The 20,996-nt window shown below is 44.7% G+C and overlaps 1 protein-coding gene across 3 annotated transcripts in view; it reads left to right on the top strand.

The window, feature by feature from the left end:
• ZNF827 (zinc finger protein 827) overlaps positions 1-20,996 on the top strand; it is a 181,246-nt gene that overhangs the window by 54,320 nt on the left and 105,930 nt on the right. For all 3 annotated transcript variants that reach the window (XM_059067364.2, XM_059067365.2, XM_059067366.2), the window contains exons 4-5: positions 1,450-1,930; positions 18,925-19,158. In XM_059067364.2, the coding sequence (XP_058923347.1) occupies positions 1,450-1,930; positions 18,925-19,158 (715 nt within the window). The remainder of the gene's footprint in view (positions 1-1,449; positions 1,931-18,924; positions 19,159-20,996) is intronic.

The raw sequence follows: 20,996 nt of genomic DNA, 5'->3' as shown, positions 1-20,996 counted from the left end.
CGAGGTGGCAGAGGGGCAGCCTTTTAATGAGAAAGGCTTTGCTGTAACGGACTGTAAGTGTATACGGTTATTTCTGTGGAGAAATTCAGGCTTTGGGGGACCCAGAATCTCTTCTGTTGTTTTTTTCAAAAAGCCACAGTGGGGTGCTGTAGCGACAGGATCTCACCATTAACTTTTAATTTCTTTGCTTTTGTTGGTCACTCAACATTATTTAAAAGTATGTTTTGGCTGGTGAATAATGCTTTTGGATTGCACTCAGAATGCATAAAAGGCTATAGTAAAACTTGCACTCTTGGAAAGGAAGCCCGTGCAGAGGGGCCAGGTGGCCCAGTGGATTAAGGAATCTTTAACCTTTAACCTTCCTTAGACCCGGGTTCAAATCCTGCCTAGATCACCACTCAAAGAGGAGAGGTCGGTTTGCCTTGGGTTTTGAATTCCAATCACTCGTTTGTCGAAAATCACACAACTCCCCAAATCTTTTGGCCCAAATCTCCGCCGTTGGCAGTTTCTACTCAAGGGAGGAGGGCCAGTCCTGAAATAGCGGGGTGGAGCAGGTCATCTCTGAAGCACATTGGCAGAGATGAATGAGGAAGTTACAAGCTTAGAGCACCTGCCAGCTCCAAGCCTCGCTCGGGCCAATGCAACGATTTCCTCACTTTTTCAAGCACTACATTTGATTGTGATGGGAAGTAAAAAAAAGTTTCTAGCCATTTTTACAGGTCCTGTGCCCACGAGGCTGGCACTGTGTTTAAAAGTCTGCATTCTTTCACTGCAGACAGAACCCCGTTTGGAGACACTGGTTTCATCCTGCTGAGACAGCCCGGTGGGCATCGGCCCCTGGAGCTTGTCCCCCTCTGCTTCCTTTATGTGTCATTTTGCTCTAGCCACGTGCTTCGGGGTCTCAGTTTCTCTGTCTGTGAAATGGGAATACCCTGGAGGCATTATCTGCCACATTCTTAATTACCTAGAGAAGCACTTTGGAAAATGGAAATTATGTTTGCAAAACGTAACCAATTCTCTGGGTTGTAATAATTGGGTCCCTGCAGTGTATTGATCTTACTTGACAGGTTACCTCTATTGACCCCCAACTAGTAATTATGTAAGTTCAAACTGTGCTGGGTTTATAATGTTTTCTCTGAAGCCATCCACCGAGATAGGATGACTGGACTATTAGGAGGATTCTACCCCAGACGGCCTCCATTGGCAGACAGCATCCTCAGTTGTGAGTATGGCTTTGCTAATGGCTTCTTAACCTGCGTGGACCTGCTCTATGTTCAGGGATGGCCCTCACGACCTGAAGCACATAATGAAGTGCTCCTCTAGCGATGAGATTCCCCGCGCCAGCCCTTTGTACCGTGAGGAAATTGTTGCTGAGTCGCGTGGATGTACAGCAGGGCGTTTTTCCATCAGCACACAGTGGCTAGCTCACTCTTCTTGCTTCTCCGCCAGGTTCATCAGCACCAGGACCGGGGAGAGACCTTTCAGTGCCAGCTCTGCCCTTTCACTTCCTCCCGTCACTTCAGCCTGAAACTCCACATGCGTTGCCATCAGCACTTCCTGAGGACAGAAGCCAAGGTGAAGGAGGAGATCCCAGACCCCGATGTCAAGGGATCTCCCCACCTCAGTGACAGTGCCTGCCTGGGGCAGCAAAGGGAAGGAGGAGGGACAGAGCTAGTGGGGGCCATGATGAAGTCCAGCACTCCAGAGAGGACTAGCCAGGGTGGGGCTGGCGTCTCGCCTTTGCTGGTGAAGGAGGAGCCCAAGGAAGATAATGGCCTGCCAACCTCCTTTACTCTGAATGCTACCGACAGGCCAGCCAACCACACGAAGCTGAGAGAGCCCTCCGAGTATGCAGCCAACAGTGCATCCGCATTGTTCAGCCAGGACATCTCTGTTAAGATGGCGTCTGATTTTCTCATGAAGCTGTCAGGTACTTGAAGAGGATTCTCCTCTCTCCTCTCTCCTCTCTCTCTCTTCTCTCTCCCTCTACCAGTGCTTCATCTATAAAATGAGCTGGTAGGACTAAGTGATTTCAAGATCGCTTGAGATTCCAGTGGTCTGCACTCTCATACATTTTCTCCTTGAGACTTGTTTTTTGCAGTCCTTGGGAAGCAGGCATGGCTGTGGTCTGGGTCTAAAAACAACAGGGATTGTTGATTTCCTTCTGGTTTTCCCCCTTTATGAGTTCTTGCTGTTGGGGCACAGGTCACGGTGTGAGCCAGGTTGGTTACACTTCTCCGTGTGACCTTGAGCCCTATTTAACTTGTCTCTCCGTTGGGTTCTTTAAAGTGCTTCTATGGGTCGTCTTGCTTTGTGTTATTCAAGTTCTTTATTGCCTCCTCGATTTAAAAGATTTTTAGAGGACATGTATACAGAGACTACTATTAGGAATTATAGAGTGTTAAAATTTGAGCAACTGATAAAATTATCTTAAATTTTGTTTTTTTTCTAACGGAAAGTTTTTTTATTGTAGTAAAATATACCTAACATGAAATTTATCACTTTAATTTTAACATTTTGAAGTATACAGTACACTCACATTGTTTTGTAATCATCACCACCATCCATCTCTGGAACTTTTTCATCCTCCCAAACTGAAACCTTGTACCCATTAACGAAGAATTCCCCATTCCACCCTCCCCTCTGCCCCTGGTAACCATTATTCTATTTTCTGTCTCTATGAACGTAAGTACTCCAGGTACCGCATGGAAAGTGTAATTAAAAGAAATTTTTTTTAAAACATTCTTTTGCAACTGCCCCAGTGCCTTTTAGAAAAAAGACGGAGTATGTTTTAAACACTTATTACGAATTGATATCACTTTCACCATCAAATTATGCATGATGTTTCTTTTCGTTTTTTTCTTTTTTTCTCCCTCATTTTCTTTCAGTTGTGGAGTTGAATGGGGGGGTGTAGAGATGTTGAGGGAGTGCTGTTTTTCCTGACATTTTGGAATGAGAAAACATGTTGTGGGTCTGTGCTGCTACTCATTATATTTTTTAATGTCTGGTTTTAAATTTTAAAAGAGATGTGCAGGGTGGGGAAAGGTCGGCTGAGAGTTGGTTCTATCTTTCAGTGGAGATGGCAGTCCCCACGATGATTTCCAAATGCCATTTCAGCTCTTTGGAGATTGACAATACCCTTTTAAATGGAGAATAATTGGTCACCACCTTCCTTTAAATGGACTGGAGTCGCATTTCACTAAATGTCATCGCCGGGTGAATTAGAGGTTCTGCTTCACTCTGAAGTCCCTTTGCTCCGTGACACTTCAGTCAGGTCTTCTGGAATGTCCCCATCACCCCAGGTCTTTGCCCCTCAGGAGTGCACGGCACTGGTTGGAAGAAATGAGGAAAGGCAGGGGGTGGAAATGAGGCATCGCGGAAAGAACTGAGATGGAAATGGTACAGGGAGGCATCCCACCCTGCAAGATGAGTGAGCTCCTCCTACACCGGCAATGATCGGGTGTCCGGAACTCAAGCGTGGCCGTGAAGAACGGTCTTTCCTTGTCTTCACTTCCACCCTGACCTAGGGGGACGTGTGCTCTTTGAGACTGCTTTTTGTATTTAAACATTTTTGAAAATGTGGGGGAAATTCAGCCTTCTGGTTTTCCTTTTGCCTCTGATCCTTTAGTTTTCACTTCTGGGAGATCTCTGGTTCTTCTCTGATGGTCTCTCCCACCAATGTCAGAGCAAAAGGGGCTCCTTTTCTGGGCTCTTCTAGCACTTTCCCAAGGAAAGCAATGGCATAGTCACTTAGCATAGCTTAGAAGTGGGGACATTTCCTTACTTAGCAGACAGGGGAGACTCAGTATGGGGTTAGGAACTCTTAGGAAGAGGGTACTCCCTTTACTCCAGGACTCCAGAAAGTTTTTAATCCTGAGGAAGGTGAGGGGGGGGAGCGGAGGAAGGTTTGATGGTACACAATTCCTGCCGAGCTCAGCTGTGAGTGCCCAGAATCAGGCCGTAATTAGCCCCAGACCCAGTCCCAGGGAGCACAAGATAAGGCCTGTGGCTTCTGGGAGCCAGGCTTGCCAACAGGAAAAACACAAGAGGAGAAGCCAGTCGGTAGGTTGGGGTGAAAAACTGTGCACCCAAGCCTTATACTGTGATCTGTTTTTTCAGTCGGCTATTGATGGGGACTTGTTTACGGGTTTGGCAGTTGCAGTATTTACTGACTGATCAGTTGGCATAAGAAAACGGTTAACAAATGCACGCTGTTTATGCAAAAGGCCCGTGCAGCTATTTTATGGTGGCTTACCAGAGGTCCTGAAACCTGACTTGTGTGCACTGTTACCTAGCAACCTGTTACAAAGTCACCGGGGAGTGAGATGCATTGGTAATTTTTTTGTGTGTGCGCATATTTGGATGTAAATGTAAACTTGGTGACGGTGGCAACACAGCCCACGGGAAAAGGAAAGGAATACATTTTCCGGAGGTGGAGAGGCATTATTTATTTATTTTTCTTCCACTCGCTCTCTGGTTGGTCAGGCTCTAGAACTGATAGCTCCCATCATTGTGGTGTTCTACCCGGCTGTGTCTGTGACTGTGATCCCAGGACCAAAAGGCCAGATCCCGGGGAGCTGTGCCTGGGTTTCTAGCTCTTTCCCTTATCAGATGTCGGGTTAGCATCAGGCCTTGTCCCCAGGCATCATAACGGCGCCATTGTTCTTGCCATGAATTTTTGAGCTGGGCTCTGTGTGTGCACCTGCTGGGACTCTAGGGTGCAGCTGTTTGTGGACACCGGGGCTGGGAGTCTCTGTGCCAGCTACACCACAGTCTGCAGAACCGGAGCACAGTGGCAAATTCAAGCGTGTCCATACCTTCTTGTTTCCAAAAGAGAGATGGAAAACACTTGATTCTTTCTTGCTTGGTGATTAAGGGGAGTCTTTCTTGCTCCCACGGGATTAAAAATCACTGGTGGAATCCTCTTTTTTTTTTTTTTAAACCGTTTAAATGTGAAAAGGATGCTTACTTTTTAAAAAAAATTATTTTATTTATTTATGGTTGCGTTGGGTCTTCATTGCTGCGCACGGGCTTTCTCTAGTTGCGGCGAGTGGGGGCTACTGTTCGTTGCGGTGCATGGCCTTCTTGCGGTGGCTTCTCTTGATGCGGAGCACGGACTCTAGGAGTGCAGGCTTCAGGAGTTGTGGCGCATGGGCTCAGCAGTTGTGGCTCGTGGGTTCTAGAGCGCAGGCTCAGTAGTTGTGGCGCACGGGCTTAGTTGCTCCATGGCATGTGGGATCTTCCCAGCAGAGGGCTCAAACCCTTGTCCCCTGCAGTGGCAGGCAGATTCTTAACCACCGCGCCACCAGGGAAGCCCTGGGATCCTCTTTTAAAGGGACTCTAAATCCTTCCCTCCCTACCCCCGTTTTGAGGTTTCCTAGTGTCTGTGACATCAGACCCCTTCCCTGAACCATCTACTCTTCTTCTACCTGAGCCCACATTTAACATTCCTTCGTCCTTCAAGATTAACCTTGTTCCCTGGGACCAAGGCTTTCCAAGCTCAGCACCATAATTGATTCAGGGAAGAGGAGGGGACAGCCCCTGCTGCTGGCTTTCTGGGCTGATGGAAAAGAGAATTTTGCAAACTCTGCTCCAAGTTTCAGCCTAGGAGGCAGGCCTTTGAGGGCTACAGCCCTGCCTATTTGCATAGATCTTTCTCAGGAGCCAAAAGGCAGACGCAGACTGTCGCATGTCAGGGTAAGGGATTCAGTAGCCACATGACTGGGGCTGTGCAGGGGAGAGGAGATTAAATTCCTACTGTTTCTGTGTCTTCTCTCCTTTATCCAGCAGCAGTTCTCACCTTGACTGACATTAGACTTACCTGGGGAGTTTTTTTTTTTTTAATGCCAGGATCCAGCCCCACTGCCAGAAATTATGATCTAGTTGGTCTAGGATAGGACCTAGACCTAGACATTGGTGTTTTCTTTTTCTTTTTTTTTTTTTTGGCCACACTGCATGGCATGAGGGATCTTAGTTCCCCAACCGGGGATTGAACCTGCACCCCCTGCAGTGGAAGTCTTAACCACTGGACCACCAGGGAAGTCCCTAGACATTGGCGTTTTCTTTAAAATCCTCGAAGGACTCTAAAGTACAGCCAGGACTGAGGACCACTGATGTGGAAGATAAACTTGGTACCTTTTTTGTTTGTTTGTTTGTTTTTCGTTACACCTACAGTTTTCCAGTGCAGCTCTCTTCCCTCACTTTCTATCCAAGACCATGAAAAGGGCCTGGTGGTTTGGGATGGGTCTGAGGCATTCACTATAGTTCAAGGTTAACATGAACTGGAGGCCTGGGTGAGTCACGGTCATTGAGCCCCACGTTTTCCCTCGTGGAGCCACATGACAGGAGAATTAAAAGAAGCATCTTATGTTCTCCAGTTAGAATTAGAAAGCCTCGAGACTCATCTAGAACATCTAGGAACTGGGAGTATCGTCATTAGACGCCTGATTAAAAGTTGCCTGCTGTGGCCTTACATCATTTCTCTTTCTGAAAACTATACTTTTCAAGATATCACATTTAAATCTAACTCTCCAAATTAGAACCAAGCAGTTGACAGAAACTTGGCACCTCAGTTGTTGGCTGGGAATATCTTTTTATCTTTCTGTACTTGGTTTTTTGAAAATAAAAGATACAAGTCATTTCAAATATTTTTAGTTTGGAAACTGGCCCCCAAAATTTATCCTGCCTCCCACATTCTATTAATTTCATAAAATTGGGGCCAAAACATCTTAACCACGAGAGGTGAACTTTGGAAAACAGTGACTTGCAAATGGGTCCAAGCTGAATTGTTTCGAATGTGTTAGGAGCTCAGTGGTAAAATGGCAAAGGTTTTCTTGAATAAACGAAGGGGAGCTAGTGAATGTTTGTGTTGTATCTTGCGGTTTCCCATGGGCCTTTACCTCCATCTCTTTCCCATAACGTTATGCATCTGTGGTTACAATACGGTTTGTCTGTAAAAGGGCAGCTCCTTATCCTGTGATACCTTAGTTTGTGCTGCTGAAGAAGGAGGATGCCGGGAGATGCCCGTTAACTAGGCATCCTCATTACCTGGTGGCTCTGATTGGCTTTCTGTCAAACATCTTAGCATCCTTCTACCAAGGAAGTGCTAGCCTTCTGTCACTCACGCCCTCAGGCTTCCGTGCCATCAGCTGGGGCTCTCCCCACGCCTAAGTGTGCCTTCCTGCAGTGGGTTCATTTTTGGCAGTCTTCCTCTGCATCTTCAGTTTGGCCCTTTTTAAACCCTGCCTGGCTTTTCTCACGATGAGCACTCACTGATCCCTCGACGAAAATTCCTGGTGTCAGAAGCCACATTGTGGGCCCTCCTATGTGCAGGCAGCCCGCATACCCTATTGAAATCCTGGATTTTACCGGACCTGGTGGGTGATTCGTATGAGAGGGAGAGTGTGACTCTTGCCTGTTTTTCAGTGACTTGCTGCTTCACGAGATGAGGGCTGATCTGAGTCACAGAACGGAGCAGGTGGCGTAACAAGAAAGTGGCACCTGGAGTTACACACTCACATGCTCAGGCCTCCAGGGTTGGAGACTTTGTGACACTGACTCATTGTTTATGATTTTTTTCCTTAACAATCACTTACACGCCTGCTCCTTGCCCTTTAACCCGTTTGAACTTCATAACAACCCTAGAGGAAGGTACGGTTGGTATTCCCATTGTACAGATGAAAACAGAGAGGTTAAGGAACTTGCCCACGTTTACACAGCTAATAAGTGGTGGGACTGGGATTCTAATCCAGGCAGCCAGGCTCCAGCATCCCCCCCACCCCGCCCCAAATCACAAAGTAAGGAAGTGGTGAAACTGGAAGTTGGCTCTGTTCTCTGCCCTTGTTTTTGTAGAGTCAAGTCCCCAGCAAGGCAGCCATTCTCTGAATGTCGTATCTTAGATGCCACCGGAAGTTGTACTAATACTTTTAGGCTTTTCAGGCATTGTTTAGTGCAGATAGAGTAGTAACAGTAAAGCCAGTCACAGTGTGTCTTCAATGGCTCGTAACAAGCATGTAGTTGAGGAAACCAAGACTGGAAGTCAGTAGTGTAGAAGGGTTGCCACTGGAATCCAGACGTTTCTTTCCTCACTGTGCTGGATAGAGTTCATCTCATTCCAGAACTGTCCACAGAGTAGTTGTTTATCTTGATAGACTCTTGGGAAAATTGTTCAAACTCTTATGTTTCTGCAAAACTGAATCCAGGTCATTTTCTTCCTTCCCTCAGAAGTACATTTTCGCCCACTCTCGACTGTTGTTACTATTGTTACAACTTCCACTATTGTTATGCTGAGCCTTATTACTAATTATATGGGTTTCCAGTGAGCCAGGCGCAGTGCCAACAACTTGATGTAATTTCTCAGTTAACCCTCCCAACGGCCCTGTTAATGTTACACCTATTTTATAGATGAGGAAGCTGAGGCTTAGTAGGTTTTGGCGACCGAGGGACAGCGCAGAGATTCAGCACTGCCTGACTGTGAAGCTTGGCTTCTGACCACTTAATGAGCTATTACCTAATTTTTTTTTTTTTTTTTTTTTTTTCTCAATTGAGTGAACTGTCTTTTGACCTCTGTCTGCTTCACTGTTTATTTTCCTTGGCTTCAAACCATGACATCGTTTTTAATGCACGCTAATTCAGTCACTAATCTGCTTAAATTTTTTTGTGTCTTCAAAATACACCCACAATCCATCCCTCGAGGGCGGCCTTTCCTGGCCCAACAGCTCCCTTCCGGAAGCTTCCTCCACCCCAGGACCCTCCCTCCCCGCTGCCAGGCCTCCAAGGCGTTAATGGACTCTTCTGATACCTCTGGCGTCAGGTTGTGCCCCTGCCTGGCTTCTTTCTCCTGAGTAATGGTATCCCCACTCCTCACAAGAAAAATGCTGCGTCTTCACCAGCTGGTAGACACTTCCCCTGCCCCCCATTTCCATCTACCTGCCTTCCCTCATGTTCCAGGAGTCCGATCACTGGAACCATGGAGTTCCATAAATCTTCCTCCTGTTAGGTAAAATGGGGGAGGGGGGTTCTAAAAAGAATTAATAATCTTATTAAAACCAAAATGACTAGGGACTTCCCTGGCGGTCCAGTGGTTGGGACTCTGTGCTTCCGCTGCAGAGGGCACAGGTTCGATCTCTGGTCGGGGGACTAAGATCCCTCATGCTGTGCGGTGTGGCTCAAAAAACCCCCACAAAGTAACTAGTTGAATGCACCTCTGACCCCCAGTGGTTCTGTATCTTTGTAGAGAATTTCTAGCAACATTGCGCCGTATTGCTGTGATAGCCGCCCCTACTCCCCGCTCCGATGATACTTAGAATCTTAACATCCAAGTTGATACTTGTATTACTGCTTGTGTCTTAGTCTTGCCTCTTCAAGTATGTTTCAGATTGCTAGGGGGGGGGGGGGGGAGGGGCAGCGGCGAGGGATGATGTTTCCTTTATAATGTCTTTATCTTTGTATCATCCACGATATATTCCGTGGTAGATGATAAGAAGGGTATTCCATTAGTCATATATACTCCGGGAGTCAGGTTTTCGGAGGTCGTGGTATTACTTCACTTAAAAACGACTTACAAATTCACCACCAGCTCCGTAGTGCCATAGAGAGTACGCAAGAAAGCGGTGGTCCATGGGAAGAAAGCAGGCGGGTCAAAGAGAGCCTCAAAGGGTGTGAGCGCCTTGGTGTTGGCCGGGACCTCAGCTTCTGGGGCCAAATCTAGGAACCGGAGTCGGTCACACAGGGAGTTAAGTAACAACAAACTGGTCCACAGTTTAGCAGCTCAACACAATAGCCATTTACTTAGCTTACGAGTTTGGGGATTGGCGGTTGGGCGTGGCTGACCGGTGTGCTTTTTCTGGTCTCTTCTGGGCTGACTCATCCATCTGCAGGACCCTGCCAGGGTGCCAGGGCATGGCTGGTCTAGGTGGGCCCCAGCTGGGAGGGCTTCTCTCTGTCCCCCGCAGGGTGTCCCATCCTTCAGTGTGTCAGCCTGGGCTCGCCCACATGGCAGCTGGCTTCCAAAGGAGAGAGCAGAAGTGCCCCAAAGGGCGGGATCATCTGCTCCACCTTTGGATGGGAAGAGCTGTGGGGTCACATGGGGTGGGTTTTCAGGCAGAAGGGATCCTGGTGACCATTTTGCAGTCTCGCAAAGCCCAGATTCCTCAGACTCACTGGGTGTTCCACAAAGGCAAAAAAAACATTAAAATACCAATGTACGAACCAGAGTGTCAGTAATAGTCATTTAAAATGACAAGTGTAACAATCAAGAGCAGTTGTCATCTGGGGCAGATGGTCACCGGCTTCCTGAAGAGTGTTGGAAATATATGATCCAATCTTTAGGTTTTCTTTTTTTCCAGTCTCAAGTCACCTCAAGCTGTTCTGACATGCAAATCACTCCACGGCTGTTCCTACAGTTCATTCTTTGGATGTGTTAATAGCGTGAATTTAAAATGCAGTTTTCTCTCCCATCTACTCCCGGCTAGAGGCTTGATCGGTTTTCCAGGACTGGTTCTTCCTGCTTTTGACAAGGGAGATATCCTGTCTGTTAAGTGGATTCCTGCAGATAGCCCCTCCTGCTCATTATGTGTGGCTTGTAGTAGTTTCGTTCACGGAGAAAAGCCTTATTGATTTATTTTAAAGTTCTGTGGCGCTGCTTATTGTTATTACCCTTGACCCTGCTCCAAAGGCTCTTTTGTTTTCCCTTTGTCGCTATGTCTATAATCTCAGTAGCTGTCACAGGGGACCTGCGCGGCCCTGGTCTGCAGACATAGACACTGAAGTGTGACCCAGGATGAGCTCAGGTGGGGATGAAAGATATAATGAAATATAAAGAGAAATATAAGATGGTTAGAACTCCACTAAACACTATATATAAAACTACTTAAGGCCAATTAAGTAGTTTACCTTATGAGAGAGCAAGATTTGAAAATATTTAGCTAAAGTTTTAAACATTCTATTTGAATATAATATGCTTCACTGTTATTATTTAATGAAATCTCGGCTTTCCTTATGATTTCCAAAGGCGATTTATTTTCTGCTCACCCAAAGTGCATCAAGTTGTCAAAAAATCCCAGGTCCCCAGACAGAGCATACATCCTTACATACACTTACAAGGGAATTTGGGTAGTTACAACAGCCCTGATTTGTAATCTGGAGAGTTGAGCTCTGATTCTGATTCTATCATGAATGAACTGTGTGGCTTTAAAAAGGTCATATCATTCTCTGAGACTGTGTTTTTTGTTTTTTTTTAAAAAACATAAATTTATTTATTTAATTTTTGGCTGTGTTGGGTCTTTGTTTCTGTGCGAGGGCTTTCTCTAGTTGCGGCGAGTGGGGGCCACTCTTCATCGTGGTGCGCGGGCCTCTCACTCTCTCGGCCTCTCTTGTTGCAGAGCACAGGCTCCAGACCCGCAGGATCAGTAGTTGTGGCTCATGGGCCCAGTTGCTCTGCGGCATGTGGGATCTTCCCAGACCAGGGCTCGAACCCGTGTCCCCTGCATTGGCAGGCAGATTCTCAACCACTGTGCCACCAGGGAAGCCCTAGACTGAGTTTTCTTATTGTAAAATAAGGGAGTGGAAAACAGTAATGGTTTTCATTTTGTTTGTTTGTTTTTAAACATTAAACCCATTTTTTTCCAAATAGAATTTTAAGGGCAGACTCAGTATACAAAACACAAAGAATACATAGTTTAATGTATTTTTAAATTTAACTTTATTTTTTAGGTTCTCATGTATTATATTTATTTATTTTAAAAGTCCAGCAATTAGAAAAAAGTTGCTAAGTGATAATCCCACACACATGAAATTAGTGTTATGTTAAGATGAGGTCTTACAGCAGTATAAGCATCTAGTGTATTTCTAAATTTATTTTGCTGATTGCAGCTTCAAGAAATACCATTTACATAGGGATATTGTGGCAAATGAGATAAGATTTTTAACAATTCACCTTGTAATATCAGGATCCCTTCAATTAAATGTATTCAGCTGCTTGAAAGAAGAGTACAAGAATAAAAAGTTTTTGCTTCAAAGCTGACAACATTTAGCAATTGCCCTTGTTCCTTATCATAATAAAGGGCAGACAAGAAGCACCCCAAACTTTCAGCATGTACTAAAGCCATCTATAATTCTATTTTAGCTACTTGGCTTTTACTCAGTTAACCGTTATTTGGAAGTTTATTTAATCTTGCTAGTCTCAGATTCTTCATCTACAAGATGGAGATAATGAGAGTAACTACTTCAGAGGGTCGTTGAGAGGATCAGATAAATTAATCCAAGGAAACAGCATACTCTCTGGCCCATATTAGGTGTTCTACAAATGACAGAACCAAATATGTGTATATCTACATATTTCTTTCTGGCTTTTAGCCACGATCAGAAGCTTCACCAAAGCGGATACACTTGACAGTACCCTGGCACCTAATTTAAGTCAGTGGTCCTCAAACAGAGGCATGCTCAGGGCAGAGTAAGGCAATGTCTAGAGAAATTTTTGTTTTCACGCCTGGGAAGTGCTATTGGCATCTAGTAGGTAGAGACCAGGGACGCTGTTAAACATCCTACTGTTTGCAGGACGGTCACCCACGGCAAATTACCCAGCCCAGAATGTCAGTGGTGCTGAGGTTGAGAAAGCCTGATATGAGGCATACCTATAGACCCTAGTCGCACCATAATTGTACGGTTTTACATGCACAGGCCTGAATTGTTGGAAAGATTAGTGTATAGCCAAGCACTTCCTTATTAATCACCTATTACTAGAACTCTGCGACTCCTAAGAGGCAGGGAGAACTGCATCACAAGTGATACACAAAACTGAATTAGCTTGTTAACTCAAGTTAACCCATCAGGGGTCTCCAGTGTGTTGACATTTTATATATAACAGAGCTGAGGGTCCACCTTGTAAAATTTTAAATTAGTTTCAATAATCTTAAAAGCTTCAATTGGAAACCGACATTTATTGGAACCCCAGAAGCTTATCCTAGGGTTGGTTCCTTGGGTCACTGTTTGAAAACCACCAAATCTGCGGTCCCTTCCAGGTCCAAGGGTCTTTTGCTCTGCTTTAGGGGGAGCTAGTGAGTGAAATTCTCAATGGCCTAACTTTTTTATGTACCAGTTCAGCAGTCACAAAATTGCCAGACTCTGAACTGGAAGAGAGCTTGGTCTTATTAAACTCAAGGAAAGTGTCCTTTTCCTTCACCAGAGGAAACAGACAAAACAGAACACTTAACAGTCATGTTGCAGTCCCTTCTTCCTCTTCCACCCTCTTAGATCTTCACAAAATTCTTCCCTGCCAGAACACATGCCTTTCCTTCAGGTTACACGCCACCCTTCCTCATTTCTCATTCACAATACTTAGTTCACACCGTTATCACTTCTGCCCGGAGCCCACGGTGCAACTGCTTGAGTTAGTTTCCTTCTTAAAGGCGCTTGGACTATCTTGGAGAGAAAGGAGAGCGCTTGGGTGCATTTTCAGCCAGAAGCCCTGAAGTCTAGTGTCTCTGATTTGGAGAAGTCAGTCTGTTAACGTCTTGGGACCTTAGTTCCTTCACCTGCAAGATGAAGGTAGTAACGATGCCTGTCTCCTGTGGTTGGCGGAAGGATCAATTCCTGTATAACTTTTCACATGCTGGTTGTGTGCGTTATTGAAACAGATAATGGTCTTTAAGGAAGTTATACCGCATTGTCCTGGGCGGGGCGATGAGAGGGGCTTAAACAGAATCTCGAAGTGTACTGAGGACACCTCGCCGGAAAGACAGGTTCCCTTTGCAACTCATTAATGCTGGCCTATTAGAATTAGAAACTTGGAATCATTTTATCCCAGTGGCTTTCCCGTTCCTTTCCCATATTAGCCTTTGTCTTGAATCCTTTCTAAATCCTGATTTAGAAAAAGCTGATTTGTTTCCTTTCAAAGGCAGCCCAACTCCATCGGGCACATGAACTTACAGATGTACATAATTTTTAATCATAATTTTCTCAGGTTGCAAAATGTTTGAACAGTGAGGGAAGGGACCTCTTGGTTAGTGGGGCTTCCTCACTGGTTAAGTGGAGTGTCTGGAAACTTGACGGTGCATAAACGGAAGTCAAGGTAGTTGCTGTGAAAGTCCTGTACAAATTGAGTTCCATAATTGCACAGATCTTCTTGTTAGCGGTAAGAATGAAGTAAAGACTAGGCACTGAGTCATAAATTACTGCTTTTCTCTTAGCAATTTCCCCAAAGAGAAAACATCTTTGGTTCCACCTTTCCCTGTAGAAAAAAAATTTTTTTAATTAAGATAATTAAAAACTGATGGCAATTATGCAGTCATATTAATTTTTAAATATAGGGCTTTATGCACTATTCTTAGTGTAAATATTTCTGGTAATTGAAAAAAAGCAAGGTAGCCTTCATATTGCTATTTTTACATCATCGATTTAGATCCAAATGTTTGGGAAACTAGAACTTGGACAAATGAGTGTTTCCCACATATTTTTTGATATGTCACTAGCCATATTTACATTTCCCTAGCACATTACTAGTTTTAGGCCCTTCTTGACATTGTCAGAATGAAAACCAGGTATGAAGTACCTTGCAAATTTATAAAACAGCAACATACAGCTCTCCTATTATTTTTTTAAAGTGTCTTATTACAGTTCTGTTAAATCTGGGTTGTACTAATAATGCCAAATATCTTTTTTTTTTTTTCTTAAGTCTTATGTAGCACATATTCTGACTAATGCTCCCAGAAGCTACTTATATCTTCAGAGAGCATTGGCTTCATGGTTGCCCTCTCCAGCAGTTGGGATTTGCTTCTAGGGCCTCAGCTGTTTCTTATCACTTTCCTAGGCTCACCTTAGAATTTTTTTAAGTTTCAAAAATAAAAGATGCAAGCCTGAAGCATTTTTTAAAATATATAACCATTCACTTTATATTGTTCCTACCCAAAGAATCAAAGTTACAGACTTAATAGACAGCACACCATTTATTTATTATTATTATTATTTTTTAAAAATTTCTTTATTTTTTTGGCTGCATCAGGTGTTAGTTGCAGCATGCAGGACCTTTCGTAGCGGCGCACAGGCTTCTCTCTAGTTGTGGTGTGCAGGTTTTCTCTCTCTAGTTATGGCGCACGGGTTCCAGAGAGCGTGGGCTCTATAGTTTGTGGCATGCAGGCTCTCTAGTTGAGGCACACGAGCTCAGTAGTTGTGGTACGCGAGCCTAGTTGCCCCGCAGCGTGTGGGATCTTGGTTCCTCAACCAGGGATGGAACCTGTGTCCCTGCATTGGAAGGCAGATTCTTTACCACTGGACCACCAGGGAAGTCCCCGACAGCACACCATTTAATTACTCTATCGTGACTAACTTAGGATGCTCTTGGGAAGGGTTTTATGAGGGATTCTGGAAGAAAGGCTTAGGGTGAGAGAAGCTTTAGGAGGTGGAAAGCGACCACTCCCTCCCGCTGGAAGTGGCTGAAAGGGGAGAAATGTGCTAGATAAACAGAATCCTCTTAGGAGCCACCTTCTGTAGAGGTCCAAAATACATGCTTGCAGATTGCTCTAGAGACTGTCTTTGTTCCCTTGGACTCAGATGCCAATGGCACTGTCCCCAGAGGGCTAGATTTTCAGCACTTTCCTTGAGATTTTTCTGGGTTCCTCCTTTAGTAATGCCAGAGTCCAAGTGATCATTCAGAGACACCTCAGTAAGAGCTGTGGTGTAGTAGCAGAGCTTTTAACTTTATCTGGAAGGTCTTATCTCCAGTCTCATGATCAGACTTGAGGAAGACACTTCCGATTGCCTTTGGTGGAATATTTTGGGATTCGTAGCTTTTGCTCACCACAGGTAATAATGGAGTGCTAACAGACGTCACTGATTTGTGACCAACATATTTTATTTATTCAACAAATATACCTTGAGCTCCTGCTATGTGCCAGGCCCAGTTCTAAGCACTCGAGATACATCAGAGTTAAAACAGAGATTACTGCCTTCATGAAGCCTACCTTTGAGTTGAAGGAATAGACCATAAATTGTTAACATAATAAATAAGAAAATTATGTAGTATGGATTAGTCTTTGGGGCTGCCATAGCAAAATACCACAGACTGGGGGGGGGCTTAAATAATAGAAATGTATTTCTCCCCGTTCTGGAGGCTGGAGGTCCAAGATCAAGGTGCCGACAGGTTTGGTTTCTCCTGAGGCCTCTCCTTGGCTTGAAGACGGCTGCCTTCTTGCCCTGTCCCCACATGGTCTTTCCTCTGTGTTTGCACATCCTCTGTGTCTCTCGTATTCTCAGGACACCAGTCATGTTGGATTAGGGCCACACCCTAATGGCCTCGTTTAACCTAATTACCTCCCTATCTCCAAATACAGTCCCAGTGAGGGTTAGGGCTTCAACATTTGTATTTGGGGAGGTGGGGCAGACACAATTCAATCCATAACAAGATGTTGTCTGGTGATACGTATTTTGGATAAAAAGGAAAATTAAGGACTTCCCTGGCGGTCCAGTGGTTAAGACTTTGCCTTCCAATGCGGGGACACGGGTTCGATCCCTGGTCGGGAACGGAGATCCCACGTGTCGCAGGGCAACTAAGACGCGCACCACAGCTACTGAGCCCACGTGCTCCGGAGCCCTCGTGGCATACCTGGAGAACCTACGCGTGGCAACGCAAGACCCCGCGTGCCGCAACAAAGACCCGACGCAGCCAAATAAATAAATGAATAAGTATTTTTAAAAAGAAAAAGGGGGCTTCCCTGGTGGCGCAGTGGTTGAGAATCCGCCTGCCGATGCAGGGGACACGGGTTCGTGCCCCGGTCCGGGAAGATCCCACATGCCACAGAGCGGCTGGGCCCGTGAGCCATGGCTGCTGAGCCTGTGCGTCCGGAGCCTGTGCTCCGCAATGGGAGAGGCCACAACAGTGAGAGGCCCGCGTACCACAAAAAAAAAAAAAAAGAAAAAAAAAAGAAAAAGGAAAATTAGAGTAGGGTAAGAGAGTTCGGGGGACCGCGGGTACTGTGGGGTGGGCATCGCAGTTTTGATCAGGATGGTTCCGGTCTTCGTTGAGAAGGTGGTATTTTAGCAAAGACTTGAAGGTCAAGGTACATTCAGGTGTTGTTATAACACAGGGACCAGAGATGGAGGAGTGGTGTAGTGGAGCTAGGCAGGGGATACGGGGTGGACAGCCTGTGCACGTGGGTTCTAGTCTTAGCTTTTCATCTTTCTGGTAGTAAGACTTCCAAGTGCCACTTTAGCCTTCTGGGGTCCAGTTCCCAAATATGCTGGTCTGTGTGAGCTTGTGACTCCAGCAGGGATATTCTTAGAAGGGCATGAGGTATAAAGAAAGGACTTTGTGTCTGTGTATTGGCTGGAGGTAGAGGGTGGGCAGGGGGGGATTGACGTACCCTTGGGGGATTTATTTTCATCCTTTCTGTTGTTGTTGTTGTTAAGCAAGAGTGGGCTTAAGGCTCATTCTTTTTTTAAAAATAAATTTATTTATTTTTATTTGTTTATTTTTGGCTGCACTGGGTCTCTGTTGCTGCGCGCGGGCTTTTCTCTAGTTGCGGCGAGCGGGGGCCACTCTTCATTGCGGTGAGCGGGCTTCTCATTGTGGTGGCTTCTCTTGTTGCAGAGCACGGGCTCTAGGCATGGGGGCTTCAGTAGTTGCGACGTGAGGGCTCAGTAGTTGTGGCACGAGGGCTTAGTTGCTCCGTGGCATGTGGGATCTTCCCGGACCAGGGCTCAAACCCTTGTCCCCTGCATTGGCAGGCGGATTCTTAACCACTGTGCCACCAGGGAAGCCCAAGGCTCATTCTAAGAAGCATTTCTAAGCACTCTGTATTAGGATGAGATCTTGTTTCATAAAATCCCAGCACACCTAAATTAACCAACTTATACGTCCTACTCTGTGACCCTTTAAAGGGGAGCAAGATGGCTATGAAAGTGACAAGCGGTAAAAGAGGCTGCTAGTCTTACCTCTTGGTTTTTCCGAAGAAAGACCGGGAAGTGGTATGTAGCTCAGTGGGTGAAGGCCTGGCAAGGTGTAGCCAAGCCACAGAATCTATCCCATAATAGGCCAGTTAGCTCTGTCCTGACCACACACTCCACACCAGCCAACCATGCTAGAAATGGAAAAAGGACATTAGTGGAAAAACTGGTGAAATCTGAATAAAATCTGCATCTTAGATCATGGTAATGTGAATTTCTTCATTCTGACAAATGCTCAATGGTGTTACATAAGATGTTAACTTTAGGGAACACTGAGTAAAGGATGTATGGGAACTCTTTGACCCCTCTTGGCAACTTCTCTGCAAATCTAAAATTATTCCAAAATAAAATCTTTTTCTCTTAAAAACGCTCATTGTGGACTCGGACATAACTTGGGCTACAGATATTGACCAGAAAGACAATGCCAAGGGCATGCCCCACTGTTTGTGGGACAGTGACATCAACTTATAATAAGGCAAAAGTGTTATATCTCCATTCTGAGCTTTTCTCTTTGGCAAATTGTCCATCCTCACCTGACCACCACGTTCTCGGTTTTTGCTTTGGTTTTTGCCTCTGACTCATGTTTATATTCAATATTTTATGTTAGAATAACTGTCTGAAAGCATTATTCTATAATAGGATTAGGGAGAGAGAGTGCTTGCTAATAGGTCAGAGAGGCAGCAGCAGGTACAGGAAAGAAGGCACTGGAAACCAAAGAGAGAATGCCCAAACACTTTGTAGAGGCAGCACTTCCTAAAATACGATAGGTTCCAAAGATTCAGAAGCCCTCACTCTTCGAAGTCCTGCGCTCATGGAGTGACTTGTATTTTTGTGCTCGGGGCTCAGCCTACTTTGATCGGGTTGTGGCCCCTCCTGTGTTAGTATGATGTGATCATGCATCGCATACTTCATTAAGTTGGGAACAGCTAAGGTGGGACTGGCCTTTCACCCGTGTATATGTGTGTAATCCTTTTCTTCTTTTGACAGCTGCAAATCAGAAGGAGCCCATGAATCTTAATTTTAAAGTCAAAGAGGAGCCTAAGGAAGAGGAGGCTCTAAGTGCCACGCTGCCTCGGTCCAACTATGTGTTCAGCCCCGAGTCTGAAGTGCCAGCCCCAAGCATCTCTGAGGACACACTTAAGCCCCAGGAAGCAAAGGGCAACGTACTAAGGCGGGATATGTCAGTCAAAGCAGCATCTGAACTTCTCATGAAACTATCAGGTACTTGATTTCTTCTAAAATATTCACATTCTGATACCATCACTTGCAAGCCACCTGGGCTGCTTCCTGCATGGGTTATAATTAGCCTAATGGCGGCAATATCACGTTATTGCGGTGAATTCAGGAATGATTGGATTACTTGGCTAAAATTCCTGTGTTGTGCGTGAGTTTGTTTGCGGATGTTAGCCGTGTACCTGTCTTATTAAATACACTCCCCCTTTCCTGATTATGCCTGCAAATTGTTGGAAAACAGTGCTGTTTTCTAAGATGCTGTAGGTCATAATTTTAAATGGGTTCTAATGACATTCAAAGCACTTCTGTTAATTGATCAAAATAGCTATTCTTTCCTAATAGAGGACCTTGCACTGTTTGGTGTTTTTGTACTATATTCTTTAAGAACCATTAAAAATATTTTTCTGAACTTAATAAACCATTAAGATGGCACTTGAAGTGATTACCAATAGAGTAGCAATAAGATTTTATAAATAGAAAATCTCATAATGGAATGTTACAGTAATTAAGTTCTTAAGGCAAACAAATAATTTTTATTAGTATCTAAATGTCATTTCAGCCTATCAAATGTTGGCAAAATGGGTTATAATTTGAAATTCATGTATTTTGGATTTTTTCCCATCCAGTCTCTTAATCTGCCCCATGCCCTTCAGAACAGATAGAAATTTAGTGTGTTTTAAAATTCAAAAGTATGACTTTAAGAACATGGAAAGAAAAGTTATGTAAATAACAGTACTTACCAAGTCGTATCCCATCCTTAGTTCGCTGCTGCTTGAAAATAATTTTTAGAGACTCTACTCAAAATACTAATATGAATCAAAAGCTGTTTTCAGTTTTGTAACTTGGTGTGCTTAGAGGATGAAAGCAAGATATGTATTAGGGAGAGCCCTTCCCAGTGTAATTTCATCAGCAATTCTGTGTTTCTGGTTGACCAGTAGATTGGAAAGTAATAATTATTTACTTAGCGTTGTTGTATTAGAACAGTTGAAATTCCTGTATTTGCCATTTGGTGGGGTTAAGAATTCTTTCCTTTGATGTTAATTTAAAACACACTGGAACTTCTGGGGGACATGGTTTGTTACAGATAAAGCATAATACACTTATTACCTTGTTGCCCCCTTTTTCTGAACTTCGTAGTGATAAACGGAGCTTCTCTTATGTAAATGGGAGTTCTAGCAAGATTGTGCTAATTGCTAAAAGCTGCAAGTTTAAAAAAATGATGTTCGAGCCCACATACTTTGAACCCTCCCTCCTGTGTCAAAAGGTCTTGGTGACATACAGTAATCTGTCTGTTGGTTTTCCGGTCAATTCAGGGAGGTCACACAGCTCTCTAATGCTTCTCCCATAACGTAGACTTTCACGCTCTTCCAGCAGTGACTCCTATCCCCTCCTGGTGGTAAGATTCCAGTGTGCAGTATTTCTATTTCAGAGTTTACCGTGCAGCCAGCAGCGTGAGCAGAGGAAGCTAGGGTGCCACCAAAAGATAATATGCAATAATGAGATTTCAGGGAAGATGTTCTCTAAGGAAAACATTTTATCTTAGTCCTTTTGGATGATGCAGTTTGAGACAATGAAGTCTGAAATCATTTCCTAGGTAGTAAGAGATTCCCGAAATAGAATATAGCCAGGCAGCCATGCACATTTAATAATATTTGTGGTCAGCAATGGCTCTTCGAAATGTTTACGTTGGGTGTTAGTGAGCACGCGTGCTGTGGGGTTCGACAGTCATTGAATCTGGAATTCCCTGGTCGTCCGGTGGTTAGGACTCCACGCTTTCACTGCTGAGGGCAAGGGTTCCATCCCTGGTCAGGGAACTAAGAACCTGC

The sequence above is a fragment of the Kogia breviceps genome, chromosome 6 (assembly GCF_026419965.1).
Source record: "Kogia breviceps isolate mKogBre1 chromosome 6, mKogBre1 haplotype 1, whole genome shotgun sequence".
Lineage (NCBI taxonomy): Eukaryota > Metazoa > Chordata > Mammalia > Artiodactyla > Physeteridae > Kogia > Kogia breviceps.
The sequence above is the reverse complement of the archived record's forward strand: the minus strand, read 5'-3'. Positions and strand labels throughout refer to the sequence as shown.